General features: G+C 50.7%; 2 protein-coding genes across 3 annotated transcripts; both read right to left on the reverse strand.

The window, feature by feature from the left end:
• Positions 1-2,420: 2,420 nt before the first annotated feature.
• On the reverse strand, positions 2,421-12,621 carry UBAP1L (ubiquitin associated protein 1 like). Of its 2 annotated transcripts, none has more exons than XM_015873339.3 (6): positions 12,531-12,621; positions 8,778-8,933; positions 6,663-7,382; positions 6,238-6,435; positions 4,006-4,107; positions 2,421-3,266 (listed from the first exon to the last, which is right to left on the reverse strand). In XM_015873339.3, exons 2-6 carry the CDS (start codon positions 8,907-8,909, stop codon positions 3,132-3,134), a joined length of 1,287 nt encoding a protein of 428 aa, XP_015728825.1. In that variant the 5' UTR covers positions 8,910-8,933; positions 12,531-12,621; the 3' UTR covers positions 2,421-3,131. The 2 variants fall into 2 exon arrangements, with proteins under 2 accessions (XP_015728825.1, XP_085371363.1); XM_085515237.1 differs by lacking the exon at positions 12,531-12,621 and adding an exon at positions 10,423-10,555.
• On the reverse strand, positions 11,867-15,154 carry PDCD7 (programmed cell death 7). Its single transcript, XM_015873337.3, has 5 exons — positions 14,421-15,154; positions 13,591-13,729; positions 13,051-13,287; positions 12,531-12,618; positions 11,867-12,281 (listed from the first exon to the last, which is right to left on the reverse strand). The coding sequence occupies exons 1-5, from the start codon at positions 15,135-15,137 to the stop codon at positions 12,164-12,166; spliced, it is 1,299 nt and encodes a 432-aa protein (XP_015728823.1). The 5' UTR covers positions 15,138-15,154; the 3' UTR covers positions 11,867-12,163.
• Between the last annotated feature and the right edge of the window lie 171 nt (positions 15,155-15,325).

Genomic DNA, 15,325 nt, shown 5'->3' on the forward strand with positions numbered 1-15,325 from the left:
CCATGAGTGCAATAGCCAGCCGCCATCTCCTCCAACCTTGCCTGCCAGCTCCCAACAGACCCAAATGCTCTCATTTGAGCCAGAGGGTATTTTTAGGACATGGCAAAGTTGCAAAAATAAAAGGAGAGGAGAGAGCATCAGCAGGGCTGCACTCAGACTGTGCAGATGCCAGGCTGCCAGGTCACCTTGGGCAACGGAGCTCTTTAGCCAGATGAGCTGTCCTGCTGGGACTCAGCCCCATGATGCTGAAGGTTGTCCTCAGCACCAGCACCAGGCTCTGCCCAGGGGGTGATTGGAGAATGGCTGCTTTCATCCCCCTGGTGAAATCACACAGTCATTACTGTTGGAAAAGACCCCTACAATCATCAAGTCCAACCATCAGCCCATCCCCACCATGCCCACTGTGTCCCTAAATGCTTCATGCTGCTTGTCCCTCAAGGCAGATGGGGACGAGGAGCCAACCCGGCAGCCATGCACCCATCAGACCCCAAATAATGCCCGGCTGGGCTCCCATGCACCAGGCTCGCTGTGCTCCTCATATGAGGAGGGAAGGGAATACCAGCTGGATGCCTGAAATACTTACACTGCTGACCCTCGCCAAGTTCTCAGCATTTTCAAAACAGTGCATTAGAGAAGGAAAAAAAAAAACCAAAACAACCAAAACAGACAAGAAAACCCAAGCCTGCATCCATGTCCTTATTTAAAACATTGTATGTGCCTGTCCCCATTTGCCCTCCAACCCCTGCTTGGGACAGGGATGCAGAAACCACAGCCTCAGCACCAACCCCAGCCTGCAGCGATGCTCAGGAGCAGCCCCACACTGGCTCCATCCAACAGGGCTGTGTTTTCCACCCGCCTCCATTGGTGCTGCTGTAACCTCATGCCTTACCCGGAGAGGAATTCAGAGGAGCTGCCAGCACTCGCCAGGCACACTGCGAGCATAAATCCCATCAAGTCCAATCCATGCTCCCTTCTCAGACAAAGTCCATTAACATTTTATGCTGTCTTCTAACTGGAAGCAGAACTCTGTTTCAAACCATGCTAAGCTGAACAACCAGCTTAAGGACTCCATCAATATAAAGTTCACATAATTCTGTTACTCAAGTATTTATGGCGAGCTGCTGTAACTAACCCAAGGCCATTTGATTTGGCAGCCTCTCTCATTCCTTCCAGCTCCAAAACCCCCAAGCAGCACAACTTCTACCCTACCTTTGGATATCGTTTTTTCAACAGTTCACAAGCTGGCAAAGATCTTGCCACCAAAAATAGATTTTTACTGCAGAACCATTGAAAAATCCAGTCTTAGAATCACGGAATCAATCACTAAGCTTGGAAGTGACCTCCAAGATCATCCAGTCCAACCGTCCCCCTACCATCAATATCTCCCCACTAACCCGTGCTGCTCAGTACAACATCCAAATGTGTCTTAAACACCTCCAGGTGGTGACTCCACCACCTCCCTGGGCAGCCCATTTCAGCACCTGACCACTCTTTGAATGGAGAAGGAGACGACGTAGCCCAGCAGCAACGCAAATAGATTTGACTTCTACTTGGCAGCCTTGGCAAGTGCTGTTGAGTGTGGTATGGATGTTCCAAAAGAGGAGTAACGTGGTTGCATCTGTGTCACCAGTCTGCGGTACAGGCTGTAACACAAAGGGAAGCAGAAAGAGGCTGTTTGTGCCTCTGCAAGCGGGGGAAAATAATATGAGCCAGAGTGAGAAGCTGTTCAGCCTTTGCACAGTGAGTGGGCACAGTGCTGCAAATCTGCTGCACCAGTACATAGCACTCAGTGTTATGCACTGCTGGCACAAGTACAGCACCATTATCTGCCCCTTCCAATCCTAATGGCGTATGCTCTGCCAAAGATCACAGTTAGAGCTGGTGCAGTCTATCTAATCATGGCTCAACATTTTGCAAGTTTCTGTTGAAGGTGATATCATCTTGGCAAGGCTGAATGTAACAAAAAGCTGCGTGTAGCTGCCTTATAAGGGCCATATCAAAAATAAAAGCTTGTATAATGAAGCAAGAGCTCTGCAGGACAAGTAGAGATGGGTGCTCCCAGAAGAGCCTGGGTGCTCACTGTGCAGATCTCCCTTGGCCATCCAAGGTAGATGTCAATCACAATACTGGTATGGAAAGGTCACTTCCATACCAAAATCTGGATGCAGATTGTCATTGCCACTCTGGCACTTGGCAAGGACGAAGGCAGCCATGGAGAACTGCATCTGTGTGCCGGTGTTTGGGAGCTGACCAGAGAGATGTGGAGCAGGAACACGCTGCATCAACTCAGCTGAACTGCACTGGGCAAGGACATGGCTTGGAAGGACACTGTGGAAAATGGTAATACTGTCAGACTAATTAGGAGTTGTCTCTGCTAAGTTGCGCCAGTTGGCATTTTCATAGGAAAAGACATTAATAGGTTTTATAAGAACCCCTCCAAGCATCTTTACTCAGATAAATTACATCTGTAACTAATTGACAGGGAAAGAATGTACTTCTATATGAGAACATCATCCATCGCTCTGCTGCCAAAACAAGAGAAACATCTCCTAAGGCGACCCGAATCTCCTGCTGTCCATACTTAGCCGTGCACAGGAACTCCCCCAGGCACCCACGTTCTCCTGATCTCAGTGTTTGTGCTACACCTGGTTTTGAGTCGCTGTCTTCACCATTTAGAGAAGCACCCTTTGAATTTGCTTAATAAAAGGCAGAAGTGAGCCAGTCCTCCAGCTCTCTGTTCAGATTTCCTGAGTATAAAGCCTTGCATAAAACATCCTGCACTGTCCTGGGTCAAAATCACACACCAGCTATCTAGAGCAACTGCAGTCCATGTTCTCTCTGTACCCTTCATTGAGCTGTGCATTTATCTCAAAGTTTCTAGTTGACGAGGAGCTGCTAACATCTAGATTTCCCATCACAACATTCAAATGTCATAAAGTCTGCTGTGAATCTTCCCGAGAAAGGAAGAACCAACGTGCCTGCAAAAAGCACTCGGCTTCTGTAAAAACTATCAGGTCAGATGATTTATATCATGGTGTGAGAATCCGCACGTGGCTGTATTTGTAAACGTGGCCCATGAAGGGATGCGTCCTGCTCTGGAGGTGCAGATGCCCCTTTGGTGTCAGCCACACTCACTGCCTCTTCATCATGAGCTCTTCCAGCGCCTTGTCCCTCTGGTTCCCACAGAGCAGGAGGACTTCTTTGATTTCATTTTGCTGGAAACCCATGTCATGGAACTGAGCTAACAAGTGCAGGAATTCAGCTGCCTGGAAGGAGGAGGGAGAGAAAGGAGCGACGTTACCGCCGGGCTGTAAGGACACATTCACCATGGCATTTCAGCAGGCTCTGCACAGCAGGGCCAGATAATCCCACGGGGTTGTATTACTGCTGAAGGGCACCGTGGATCCCGCTGCCAGGACAAGTGCTAGCTTTTAACAGTCTTTATGCACTAAGACTCTCTCTAGTTAATAAAGTCAGCCTCTAACTTCCCTTATTCTTCATGAAATTTAATACGAGTTTGCACTCGTGTGCTTGCACTGTGGAACTGTCACAGCAGATTGGGGGATTGCTGACATTCATTGCTCCTCTTTCTCCCATTGCTCAGGGTGAGCCTCACCACCACAGCTCACACATCCCAGTGCTGAGCCTTGTGCAGGGGGCGAGCAGGATCCTACACCAGCCCAAACTGTGGGACTGCTGATGGGGACCAGAGCATGGGACAGCACCACAGTCCTGCTATGGGATGAGGATATAGGAAGCCAGGAGGCAGCAAGCATGCCTGGGGATGGGATTCCCTCACCAGAGCATTATGCTCACACAGCATGGGGCGAGTCAGACCTCTGCAAGTCCTTATGGCCACACAATGCTCTCCTGGGGCTTTGAGCCTGCTTTGCAGTCTGTGTGGGTTCACTTCTTGCAGTGATGGGCCTGAGCTGGCGGGTCGCGGCGCTGGGAGGCAGGGGGTGGAAATGGACAAAACACAAAAGGCTGCACTGTGCTGCTGACCTTCTTCTCTGAGTACTGGAACATTTCCATGGCCTCCTCCACCTGCCCCTCCTCATAGCCCTGCTTCAGCAACCGGTCACAGGCACGGAGGTAGCCCAGGAACTGGAAGAGAGGACAGTGAGGGTTAATGCATCCTGCTCCCAAATGGATGGGATGAATGGGAATAACGGGAAGGGAGGATGGGAGCAGAGCAACACCTGAACTGTCTGAATACAGAGAAAGGATCTACAAGTTGTTTTCTCACTTGGCAGATCCCATCTGGGTGAGATGCCAGGTGCGTGCTGATCTCTAACCCTATCCAGACCAACATCCCTTTGAAGCTCTCAGCCCCAGGCCCCCGCAGGACCCGTGCGAACTCCCCACATCCCCAGGGGAGGCCTGTGTGCTCTCAATACTAAAAGTAAACAGTTATTTTTGGCTTTCTTCATTGTTCTTGGAGTGCTGACAGCACAATTCCCAGCGGTCTCTTTGGAATACCACGAGAATCATTCACTGTCCAAAAAACACATGTGACAGACCATAATAAATGGGCTATACCATAGTGGAAAAAAAAAGGAGATATGAAAATGGCCACCTGGAGAAATGGTGAGCAGCCCGGGGGTCCCTGCAAAGCTGGGCCTGCCCCATCCAGGGAGAAGCTGACTCATATCTCCCAGCTCCACCAGCACTCAGACCTCCGCCCTCCTCAGCTCTGCTGTAGCCAGGGAGGGGGATGCGAAGACCATAAAACACACAAGGCCAAAAGCAGCCCCTCAAATGTTAGCTCTCCTGTAGCAGAGAAAGAGTTGAACATGTCGGCCCTACGGAGTGGCTTATTAGCATGAACATGAGTTATGCTCTGGTTGTTGGCATTCAGAACCTGGCTTGATTTTCCTCATTATCTTTCTAACTAAAACCCGAGATCGTTGCTGTATTTTCTTGCTACAAGGAGTCACTCCCCATGTTCCAGGCAGAACGCAGCCAGTCTTGGCAATCTGACATGCTGTTCAAGCCACACACGAAATCCGTGCTGCTGTCAGCTACATGATTTTTATCATTAAAAAAAACCCCAAAACTATCCTCAAGACTAAACAAAACCAGTTTTTATGTACTTCGACCTGCTTACCTCCCGGGTTCAGCACGGGGCTGACTGTTCACTGCGGAAGGAGGAGGAGGTGATCCTGCTCACCCTACAAGGAGTGTGGTCAAGGGCCAGTGAGCTCAATGCTTGGTTTTCCAGCACAGAAATGCATTGGGAAACATCCAATAGGCACGGAGGGCTGCAGCGAGTTTCTACACACCCAAAACCTTGCTACCCTGCAGCAGATGTCCCTGCTCTCAGCACTGTGTCCTGGTTGGTTGGGGAGGTGGGTGCTTACAAGGTTTGCTGTCTCCCCAAGGTGGGCTCTGCCAGCTTCATTTGATACCATAAAGAAATGCAACGATTTTTGGCTACTATCTGGTGCCACAATCAGTCTTCACGTCTGAAGCTGTCATCATCACATGCAGAAAGCTTATGTGACACTGGCAAGCAATGAAGAGCATCAACAGCTTTGTTTTTAACTTGAAACATATTTTCCTGGAAGGTCTTAGCCTAATTTGGTAGTTCTATGCTTGTAGCAGTTGTACAGCTAGGCCTTACATTTCATCTTGGGCATGAAAAGGAAAGATGGGAACGTCTGGTGGAGAAGACCCTGTATTTTGGCATATGAGGCAGACCCTGTATTTCGGCACATTAATCATTGGGAGAATGGGGGCCCTTGCTATGGTTGCATTCGGTGACCCAAAAATGAGGTCTGTTAACAATACCAGATAAATCCTTGGGATATTCCTACAGTCCTGCGCTGACAGAATGAGCCATGAAAATGGTCACAGGAGCCCAACAGCCGAGAAAAAACGATGTGCAGAAAATTTCCATATACGGGGGCAAGATTTGCACTAGCAGGACATTGTGCTCCATACAACAGATGGGGAAGATAGCAGCACCCGCCTGTTACTGCTCACTGACAAGTTGAGCGCGACTCACTGAGATGGCACTGCAGCAAAACTGCTGGCATTTGATCCAACACAACACCCCGCACTGATACCAAAGCAAGAAAAATAGCTTCATTTTCCTCAGTGCAGAACAAGGGAGATCACCACGAGCACAAGGGAGTCACTCAACATCACATCACTGTAAAAATACGCGTTTTGTTACCAAAACGCTTCCCCCAAAGCATCCCACGCCATTTGGGCTGTGCCAGCTCCACCAACCTGCCCCAGGCTCTGCCTTCCAGTCTTCTGAAGAGTGAGGATGGCTTTGCGGGCCGGGTAGCCCAAGGCGATGACGGGCTCGATGAGGTCACGCTCCTCCTGGCTCAGAGCTGACAGCAGGTCGGCTGCTGAATCTGGCTTGGCTTTGTGGGACGACAGCGGCCGTGCGGGGGGCAGGCAGGAGTAGGGGCTGAGGGACTGCAAGACAAGACAGAAACTCGTGTTGGCCAATGGGGATGGATGGAGACACCATTGCGGTGCCCGGGTGCAATGGTCAGTCCCCAAAGCAACTGGTGATGGCAGGCATTGGAGAGCATCGCCCTGGCACTTATCATTGAGCACCATTGCCCAGTTTGGGCTCTGCTCTGCTGGATGGAGCCCAGGACTGGGTGCTTTGCCCTCTCCCCCACCACAAGGCAGCTCACCGGGACTGTAGGCTTGTGCTTGCGGATGGGCGGCATGGAGGCGTTGGGTGCTGCAGGGGGAGCAGGCACCAGGCTTCCCGTGTGAGACACATCTGCTGCTGGCCCGAACTTGAGGCTCCTGTTGTTTCTGCAGTGCTGGGGGAGTGCTGGTGGTGTGGGAGCCCCTTTGCTTTCAGCTGTGGCTCTGTTTAAAGGATGCACCAACGCAGCCAGCTTCCTCCTGGCTGCTTCCAGCTCATTTTTCATGTTGTTGAACAAAATCATGGACCTCCTCTGCTTGCCTGGATCTGGGCTCACGGCCTTGTAGCCATTCTCTGAAGGAGGCTCCAACAAGCCAGGTGACGTCTTTGGTCGGATCTGCTGCAAGCCATGCTGGTTTCTCCTCCGCAGAATGCTCTCCTCCCTGTCATTTTCCTCCCAGGAGGTGGAGGAATACTCATCGTCTTCCCAGTACTCATCGTCCTCAGAGCACCCAGCCTCACTCTCTGAGTCAGAGGCTCTTCCCCGGCCCTGCTCGGCACTGAGGCTGATGCTGCGCCGCACCGTGCCCTCCTTCACTCTGCTCCCTGCTGTCTCCTTGCCCTCGCAGGGGTCCACCAGCAGCAGCCAGCACGGTGGGGCTGTGGGGACGGCGTCGGTGTGGAGCTGGTGCCGGGAGGTTTGGTGCTGAGAGGCAGCCTCCAGCCAGTACTGCACCTTTCGCTCCAGTGAGAAGTCGTGCTGCGGGAGAGCAGTAAGAGCAAGTGAGAACAGCAGTATTGACATCCTTGTGGAAGGGGAGCTACAAACATGGGAAGGGGCCAGGGGGCAAAATATGTGAAAAGCAGCTGAGGGTTCTGGGTTTGTTCAGCCCAGAGGAGGCTGAGGGGAGGCCTCGTGGTGGCACAGCCCTCAGCTGACGGAGCTCACGGAGCACTGAGACATCGCTCTCAAGACATTGGGTTTGGGTTGTGAGTGGTTGTGTGGAGACAGGGGTTGGGCTCAACGATCCCTGTGGGTCCCTTCCTGCTCTGGTTATTTTCCAATTCTCTGACCCTAAAATTCTACATCACTAACGTCTCTGCCATTGGGCACCATGGCTGCGGGGTTGGACAGTCCCAGCTTTATCCCCTATGGGATTTCACTTGGAAACACCCGTTTGCAGCATTATTACTGCTTTCGGTTGTATTTGGAATCCTGTCGAGAGATGCTTTAGGCACGGAAGGGTTCTGTGTCAGTTTGGCTGCTGCTGAGAGGAAAGAGCAGATTGCAGAGGAGGAGCAGCCCAAGTAGCACAGGGGTCACACACTGCCTGCCTCAGAATCCTTAGAACATGTTTTTGACTCACATCTGAGTGCTTTCTGGGAACAAACAAGCCATGCGTGTCCCAGAGCTCTCCAAACAAGGTCTCCTGGCAGGCAGGCACATTCACAGCACGGGAATGCTGCTGTTACTGTGCTGTGCCTGACCCAAACCAAGCTCCCCAAGGAGAACACCACCGTGTGCTTCCAGAACCATGCATGGATGTGTCCCCATCCAGAGCGAGCCAGAGTCCCTGGGGTGGGACACCGGGTACAGACCCAGCTCAGTGACACCTCCACCTGCATGGAATCCTGCCCACAAACGTGTTCTTTGAGGAATCCCAAATAAACATCTCCAAAATGGAGCATGTTTTAGTGATGGTGCACAACCAGCCACAGGAAGAGGAACGCCTGGGCGTGCTCAGGGGGAATTTCCCTGTACAGTGCACTGACCCCATCTATGGGTGAGACTGTTGCAGTCTGCTCAGCAGAGCAACAGGGCATGGTGAGAAAGCAAGCAGCTCCATTTTCTGTAGCAGGGCCGGAAACTTGCACTTTCCAAGGACAAATCAAACATTCCATCTAAGAAAGACCATCTTGCAACCCTCCATCCATCCCATCCTCAAGCTTGGACAGGTTTAACAAAACACAACCCCAACCAAAGCCCTTCCTGTCATCCACCCTCACAACAGCCTCACCTACTCATGTTCCTACTGGAAACAACCAACAGACAGGACACCAACGTGGAGGAGAGATTTTCCTTTCCTCTCCTTCCCCAAGCAGAGCATCCCTTCGAGCATCCTACCAGAAATAGACTTGGAAGAGGCCAACCCACCATGGTGCTCATGAGGATGTCGGTGCAGTCAGGAAGGTCTATGGTCGGTGCTTCAATTAAGGTGGTTTCTCCCACAGAGTCTCCCTCGAGGCTCATGGCTGTTCGGAAGGGCACTCCATCCAGGTAGCTCATTGTCCCTGCCTGATTGCTCACTGCCTAAAGAAGGGTTGAAAACAGAAATGTAACAGGGAAGACCGACAATGGCACAGGAGTGATGCAGTAACTGCAGCAAAGTTGGGCAGGGGGAGAGAAAAATGAGCTATTTGATGCCATCTTTTGGAGAGACTGCTGAGGGTCACAGTGGTGCACAGCGCGGTGTTCGAGGGATGTTGAACGAACCATTTGAGAGAGATGAGCTTTTAAAAACCAGCTCATTTCAAACACAGCCATGTTTTTTGGATTAGGAATAGCAGGGAGAGAAAAGAATTCAAACGAACAGAATGGAAAATATTACTGCCATCACGTAGCCTTGAGATCTGTCTTAATGACTCAGTTTAGTGAAAAATAAGCCACAACTTGCTGCATTAAGTCCCGAGTCCCCAGCGATGACAACGTGCAGAACAGTTTCCTTTGTTGACTGGCAAAGTCTGATGGCAAGTCTTCCTCTGACTTCTGGAATCTGCAGCTGGTGCCTGCTTGTCCCACGGCAGTGCCCGCCAGCCACGCTCACTATGTAATATGTAGTTTATGGGACATCTGTATACACAAAAGTGCTTTTACCTCTTTTTTTTTTCCCCCTCTGAGAAAAGAACGGCTTCTATGGCAATAGATAAACACTGCAAAGCAAAAATAAGCAGCAGAATGTATACGACCTATTAATGTAGCATGAAATAAAGGTCTATGATGGGAAAAACTGAGACAAGCAGCTCCTCACCTTAGGAAAGGAATGCAACAAACCGCCTCTAGCCTGCAAATGAAGAGTGACGTGCAGCAGGGCTCAGCAGCACCCACCCCGAGCTGACACCAGGATCCCTTAATCCGTGCTGCAGCCCTGGCCCAGCTTTGCCCCACACATGTACGGCCACTGACACACACCGTGCAACGTGCCATGGGCCATCTGCTGCCCGGCTAAGAGTGCTTACCATCCACGTCAGTGCCAACAAAGAAAACGCACTGCAACGTCAGCAGAGCTGCCTTGTCCCCGTTTACTCCATCTTTTTAACATCACCTCGCAGCCCCTGCCTGCAATGGACAGCCCCTTCCTGCAGTAGTTCACCCCCATCGGTGCCAGCTGCAGTCACAAAGCAGGGCAGATTTTGCTGTCCGGCACCTGTAACAGTTTCCAAAAGACCCAGGTTTGTTTGCAAAACACTGTGATACCTACAGGTCCACTACCAAGGCCACGCTGAGGTCCTACTGCCTTGCATTGGCATGGAGATGTCCATCCCTGGGTGCCCTGCTTAAACACAGCCCAGGAAAAGGCCCCTTATAACCAATTCCATCTCCTTCCACCACAAGGTTCCCCATCTGGCTGACCAAGAGACACCTGTCAATGTCATCGTTTCAGATTTCAGCAAAGCTTTCATTGTTTCTCACCATTGTTGAGCACATAAACCACAGCAAGCTTGTGAGATTGAAGTAGGCCTACACTTAGACCATGCACCAGCAGCTACAATTCTTCCCAATGGCATCAAGTTATCCTTACCTTTAGATGAAGTCGAGTAGCTCCTCTCACATGGCAGGGAGAACAGTTGCTTTTATACCACCTCCTTATCCACTGCTTAAACCTTTAAATCCATGCGTCTGACGAGCATCTGACTTGGACAATATCAAGATTATAGTAGCTTAAGTGGTTAGTCTGTCTCAGCAGACACGCTGATGGGATAAGGAGCCTAACTACTGAAGCAGAGCATCCCCTGGTCATTTATCTTATTGAATGGAAAGTGCTCATTTTGAAACAGCTCTCATTTTACCAGGTAAAACTCCCAGGATCTGATCAACAGACAAAGACTTGGGTTGACATGAAGCTAAAAGACATGGCAGGGAAGGGGGGGATGTATGGACACGCACATCAGAACCCTTTATATTTAGGTGACTTTGTGGTGAACTATATTTTGTGGTGCTATGGGTTGGAGCAAGAACTGCAAACTGCTGCACCCAAACTCCATCTCTATCACAAGTTACTGCTTCATATGCTCTAACAGAAATCAACAGGAGCCTTCAGCTGAGGAACTACTGACATAAACCCAGAGTTAAGGGCTGACTTTATCAGCTGCAATCATGTGCTGCCTCCTCCAGGAATTACACAATGGTGATGCTAAGAGATAAGGAATGGAAAAGATCACATCTATTCCCACACATTAGGGCTAAGTGAGAACATGACTGCGGCTCTGGAAAGAAGCCAAGGCAACCTGCGTAGAAGAGCAAAAACCCAGAACCATCTGGGGCCATCAAATAGTCCTGAACACAGAAGGATTTGAAGCCATGAGCCTCTGTCACCTTGTAGGAGGGAGCGTTTCCTGCACACAAACCTCTTGCTGCCAGCTCTCCCAGTAGCTCGGGTCACATCTGATGCCAAACACAAGAACAAATCCCTCCGTTGGAGCAAAAACCTTTCAAAAATAACCCAATTTTCTCTGCTCGTTCTGTGCAGAAACCAACTTACCAGAGCTGCACTTGAACCAAATGCTACAGAAACCATCTCTTCCTACAGAGAAATAGCTTTGAAGGCAGAACCAATAGCCGTAGGTTAGACTTCAGCTTTTATTACTTTTTTCCCCTGCAGGTTTATTAGTCAGATTTCTATCTATTCATAAGGCCGGCTGACCTATTTCCACACAAGAGGGAATTTTTTCCATGCTGTGGTCCCCGTTTTAGTCACAATGTCAGCAGCTGCTTTAATCGAGCTCCCAAATCGATGTCTTGTTTGTACTTCAGAATCTGTTTGAACTCGTAATAGCTCGTTTCTATGCACAAAAAGCACCGAAACTATTTTGAAAGCAATGCTTGACGTGCTTCATTTGAGAAGAAAAACACGTCGACTAATGAGCTCTTAAAAAAAAAAAAACACCAACAAAATTCTGGAGATTTCAACATCTCGATTTCAGCTTATAAAGTCACTAAGAATAGAACACGGATCCTGGCACAGATCACCTTGTCAACAACGTTACTTTATTGAGGCAGTGATTTGTTAATAAAAACACACAGCAGCACCGTAATTCTGTGCCATGAGAGGCCCGACAGCCTTGCAGTCACTCAGGTATCTCCTTGCAGGGCTGGAAAGCAAAACCATCCCTCACAGTTCTTTTCAAGGCATTCCAGACCCTGGCTACGGGCTTCCAGAGCACAATCAGGACACAGGGAACAACTCCTCGCTAGATCCCCATCACTGACACCACCAATGCCAATGAAACACTCCTCCAGTGCAAAAATGATTTATTTCCGAGTTATCTGACAGCAGTGGCCCAAGTGTCATTCGTGGGGAGAGGTGGAAGAACCCAGCCAGGAGGGATGCAGCTTCCTTCGGGGTGATCAGCGGGCACCAAGTACTGATCCCATTCGTGCCTTCAACACAGAAAGGTGTCTGAGAGGACATCCAGCACGAGAGAACTTCAGCAGTAACATTACATGCACACATACGTGTTTCTTAATACCAACCAAGACACAAGACTATAAACCGTGCTCTGTATTTAAGAAGGAACTGGAAGAGTTCATCACACGCCATACGTGGAAGTTAATGAACTATAATACTGCGACTCAACAAACAATACTTGTCACCTTAGACACCAAAACAAAGACTGTGTTTGCTTTTACCTGATCTGGATTAGAGCTGCTACAGAAAGCTCGGCTTGTAAGTAGTATTCCCTGAAAGGTTGCAGCAGATGGGCCAGAGGAAATTCATCTGTTAAAACACAGACATAGAAATTGTTTAATACACCAGAGAGTCCTTTGATCCCACTGTCTGAGAAGTTCCACATTTGCTGACTAGTTTGCTGATCCCCAGCTTAACTTGAAACCCTCACCTTTTATTTTCATGTTATGCACATCTCGCCCTTCCCAAAGCTGTCAGAGCAAAGCTCAGACCAGCAAAACTTTTCCCTGTCTCTGTCCTCTGCACCATGGGAACATATGGACACTGAATTGTTTTATATCACACAGACTGCACTAACCAAATTGTCAGAACGAAGCACCTGCTGCACGCTGGAAGTCTTCAATCTATTCTGTTTATTCCCACCTCAGTGTAACCTACAGCCTCTTTTGTGCCTGTATTTTAAACCCAACGCCTAAGAGTTGAAAGCAATAAACACGGTGAAGTCTGGCAGGCAGGATTTACCTGGATCCCCAAACAGCTTGGAATCAATGTCACGCTTCTGCTGTAGAAGCTTTTCCCTTTCCTTCTTCTCTTTCTTTTCCATTTCTCTCTTCCTTTCTTCCTCCTGTTCTCCTTCCAGCATCACTCTCAGCGCTCTCTCCTCAGCCTCATACAGCTCTGTGCGATTTTGGAGCAACGCTCTGAGACTTTCCACCTGATTTTCAAAGGCTTCATCTGCCGAGGGAGGTGGACAAACGCCTAAAGAGAAGGAGAATTAACATCACAAAACATTCACAAGGAGCTGTTATGAGACTTAAAAGCAGAGCTGGCAAAATCTCAGACAGGCACAAGCTAACAAATATCTCAACAGGAGTTTTCTTCTGGTAAGAAAGAGTTTGGAAGCATAGGAACAGTCGCTGCATCCAATCTGCTGTCCTGCATCCCATAGCTATCCTTACAGAACAACATAATGACAATAATAAAGAAACAGCTTCTTCAAAATGCACCTTCCACATCCCGTTATTTCCCGTGCGCACCATTAGAAGAATTCCCCTAATTAACCTTTCTTGGCAGCAGCTTCTTTCCTCAGTTTCCGAAGCTTTTCCAAGGAGCCCAGGATGTCCACCATCCTCTTGGTGTCTGCCTGCTTCTTCCTTACTTCAGATAAGACGCTGTCTGCAGCAGCCTTAAGCTCCCGCTCCTGCAAAGGAAAGAGAAGCAAAAGGATGAATTATCCCACACAGACCAGAATGAGAAGCTACTATCAAAAACAGAGTCCCCCTACCAACATAAACTGTTCTGACTTCACAGCTGTGCAGTTCCAGACCATTAACGTGCCAGTCTGGATACAACACTTTGCATATCAGCTGCTCTCTGCCACCCCAGCAATAGGCCCAGCAACCAATGCAGTGCCAACACCACTTCCCATTGAGCTTAATTTGGGTGGGTTTTTATTGTTATTTTATTGCTTTGGAACCTTGCCCACTGCCTGTATCCCTCTGGGCCTTCAGGGACAGTATCCCCACCAGGTGAGCAGTTTGCACTGCTCTTTCTGAATAGAAATGTCTCCTAATATTCAACCAGACCCTCCCTGACCCAACTGGAGGCCATCACCTCTCATTATATCGCTGTTAATGGGAGCAGAGGCTGAGCCCACCTCTGCACAACCTCCTCTCATGAGTTACATAGAGCAAGGAGGTGTCCCCTGAGCTCTTTGATGGACCCACACCAGTCAGCTGCTGCTCATGGGACAGCGTTCCACACCTGCCCCTATATCCTTCTTATTGAGGGCCCTAATGCAGCACACGGCTGGGGAATCCATCCTCTGCCGATGACACAGCTCCAATTGGAGCCCCGGCTGTAGGCACAGGGCTGAGGCCGCTCTTCCATACCCGGTTCTTCTCCTCCACCTCCTGGATACACTTTGCCCTCCATCGGTCGATCTCGGCCTCCCTCTCCGCAGCTCGGGCCGCCTCCTCCTCCTTGGCTTTGCGGGCCTCCATCTTCCTCCTCTGCATCCTCTCCCTCCTCTTTCTCGCCTTCTCGGCCTTCCTGCCCATTTCCCGCAGGTAGCCGGGCTCTCTCAGAGGTCTCACCGTGTCCCTCAGTCCCTCCAGCAGCTCCTCGGCCTCCTCCCGCTCCCGTTCCCATCCCTCCTCACAACCCTCGGCCTCACGGTTCCTCAGTGCCCGGCACAGCGCGGTGAGGCGGCTCACGGCCCGCAGCGCCCGCACCGCCAGCTGCCGGCCGAGCTCGGGGCTGGCACCGCAGGGAGGGAACGGGGACACAACCGGGGGGACCCGCCGGGAGAGGAACTGCGCCAACCAGCGCTCATCGCGCTGCCGATCCGCATCGCCATCGGGGGGCAGCGGGGGAGGAGGACGGTCGGGTGAAGGCCACGGGGGGAAGAGCGGAGGGACGGAGGGACCGCGGAAAAACGAGCCGGGTTCGGATGGAGGAGGGAGGAGGAAAGGAGGGAGAGCAGGGCGGGATGCGGGGACCGGGAAGGGAGAGGGGGGCGGAGGGAACGGAGCGGGGGAATGAGGGGGGAAGGAGCGGAACGGCGGCGGAGTAAAGCGGGAGGTGAACGGAGGAGGGGGCTGCGCCATCTTGGAGGAGCGGCTGCAGCAGCGACACCTGGCGGCCGGGAGGAAACGGGGCTGGGGGCGGAGAACAGCACTGTCCGACCTTAACCCTCCCACTATCCGACCCGACCCTCCCACTATCCGACCCGACCCCCCCCTAACACAACTGGAGGCCATCCCCCTTCTTTCCTGCCCATCCCCAGCCGAACAGG

Source organism: Coturnix japonica, chromosome 14 (genome assembly GCF_054131305.1).
Source record: "Coturnix japonica strain WE chromosome 14, WE-NBRP24, whole genome shotgun sequence".
In the NCBI taxonomy this organism is placed as follows: Eukaryota; Metazoa; Chordata; class Aves; order Galliformes; family Phasianidae; genus Coturnix; species Coturnix japonica.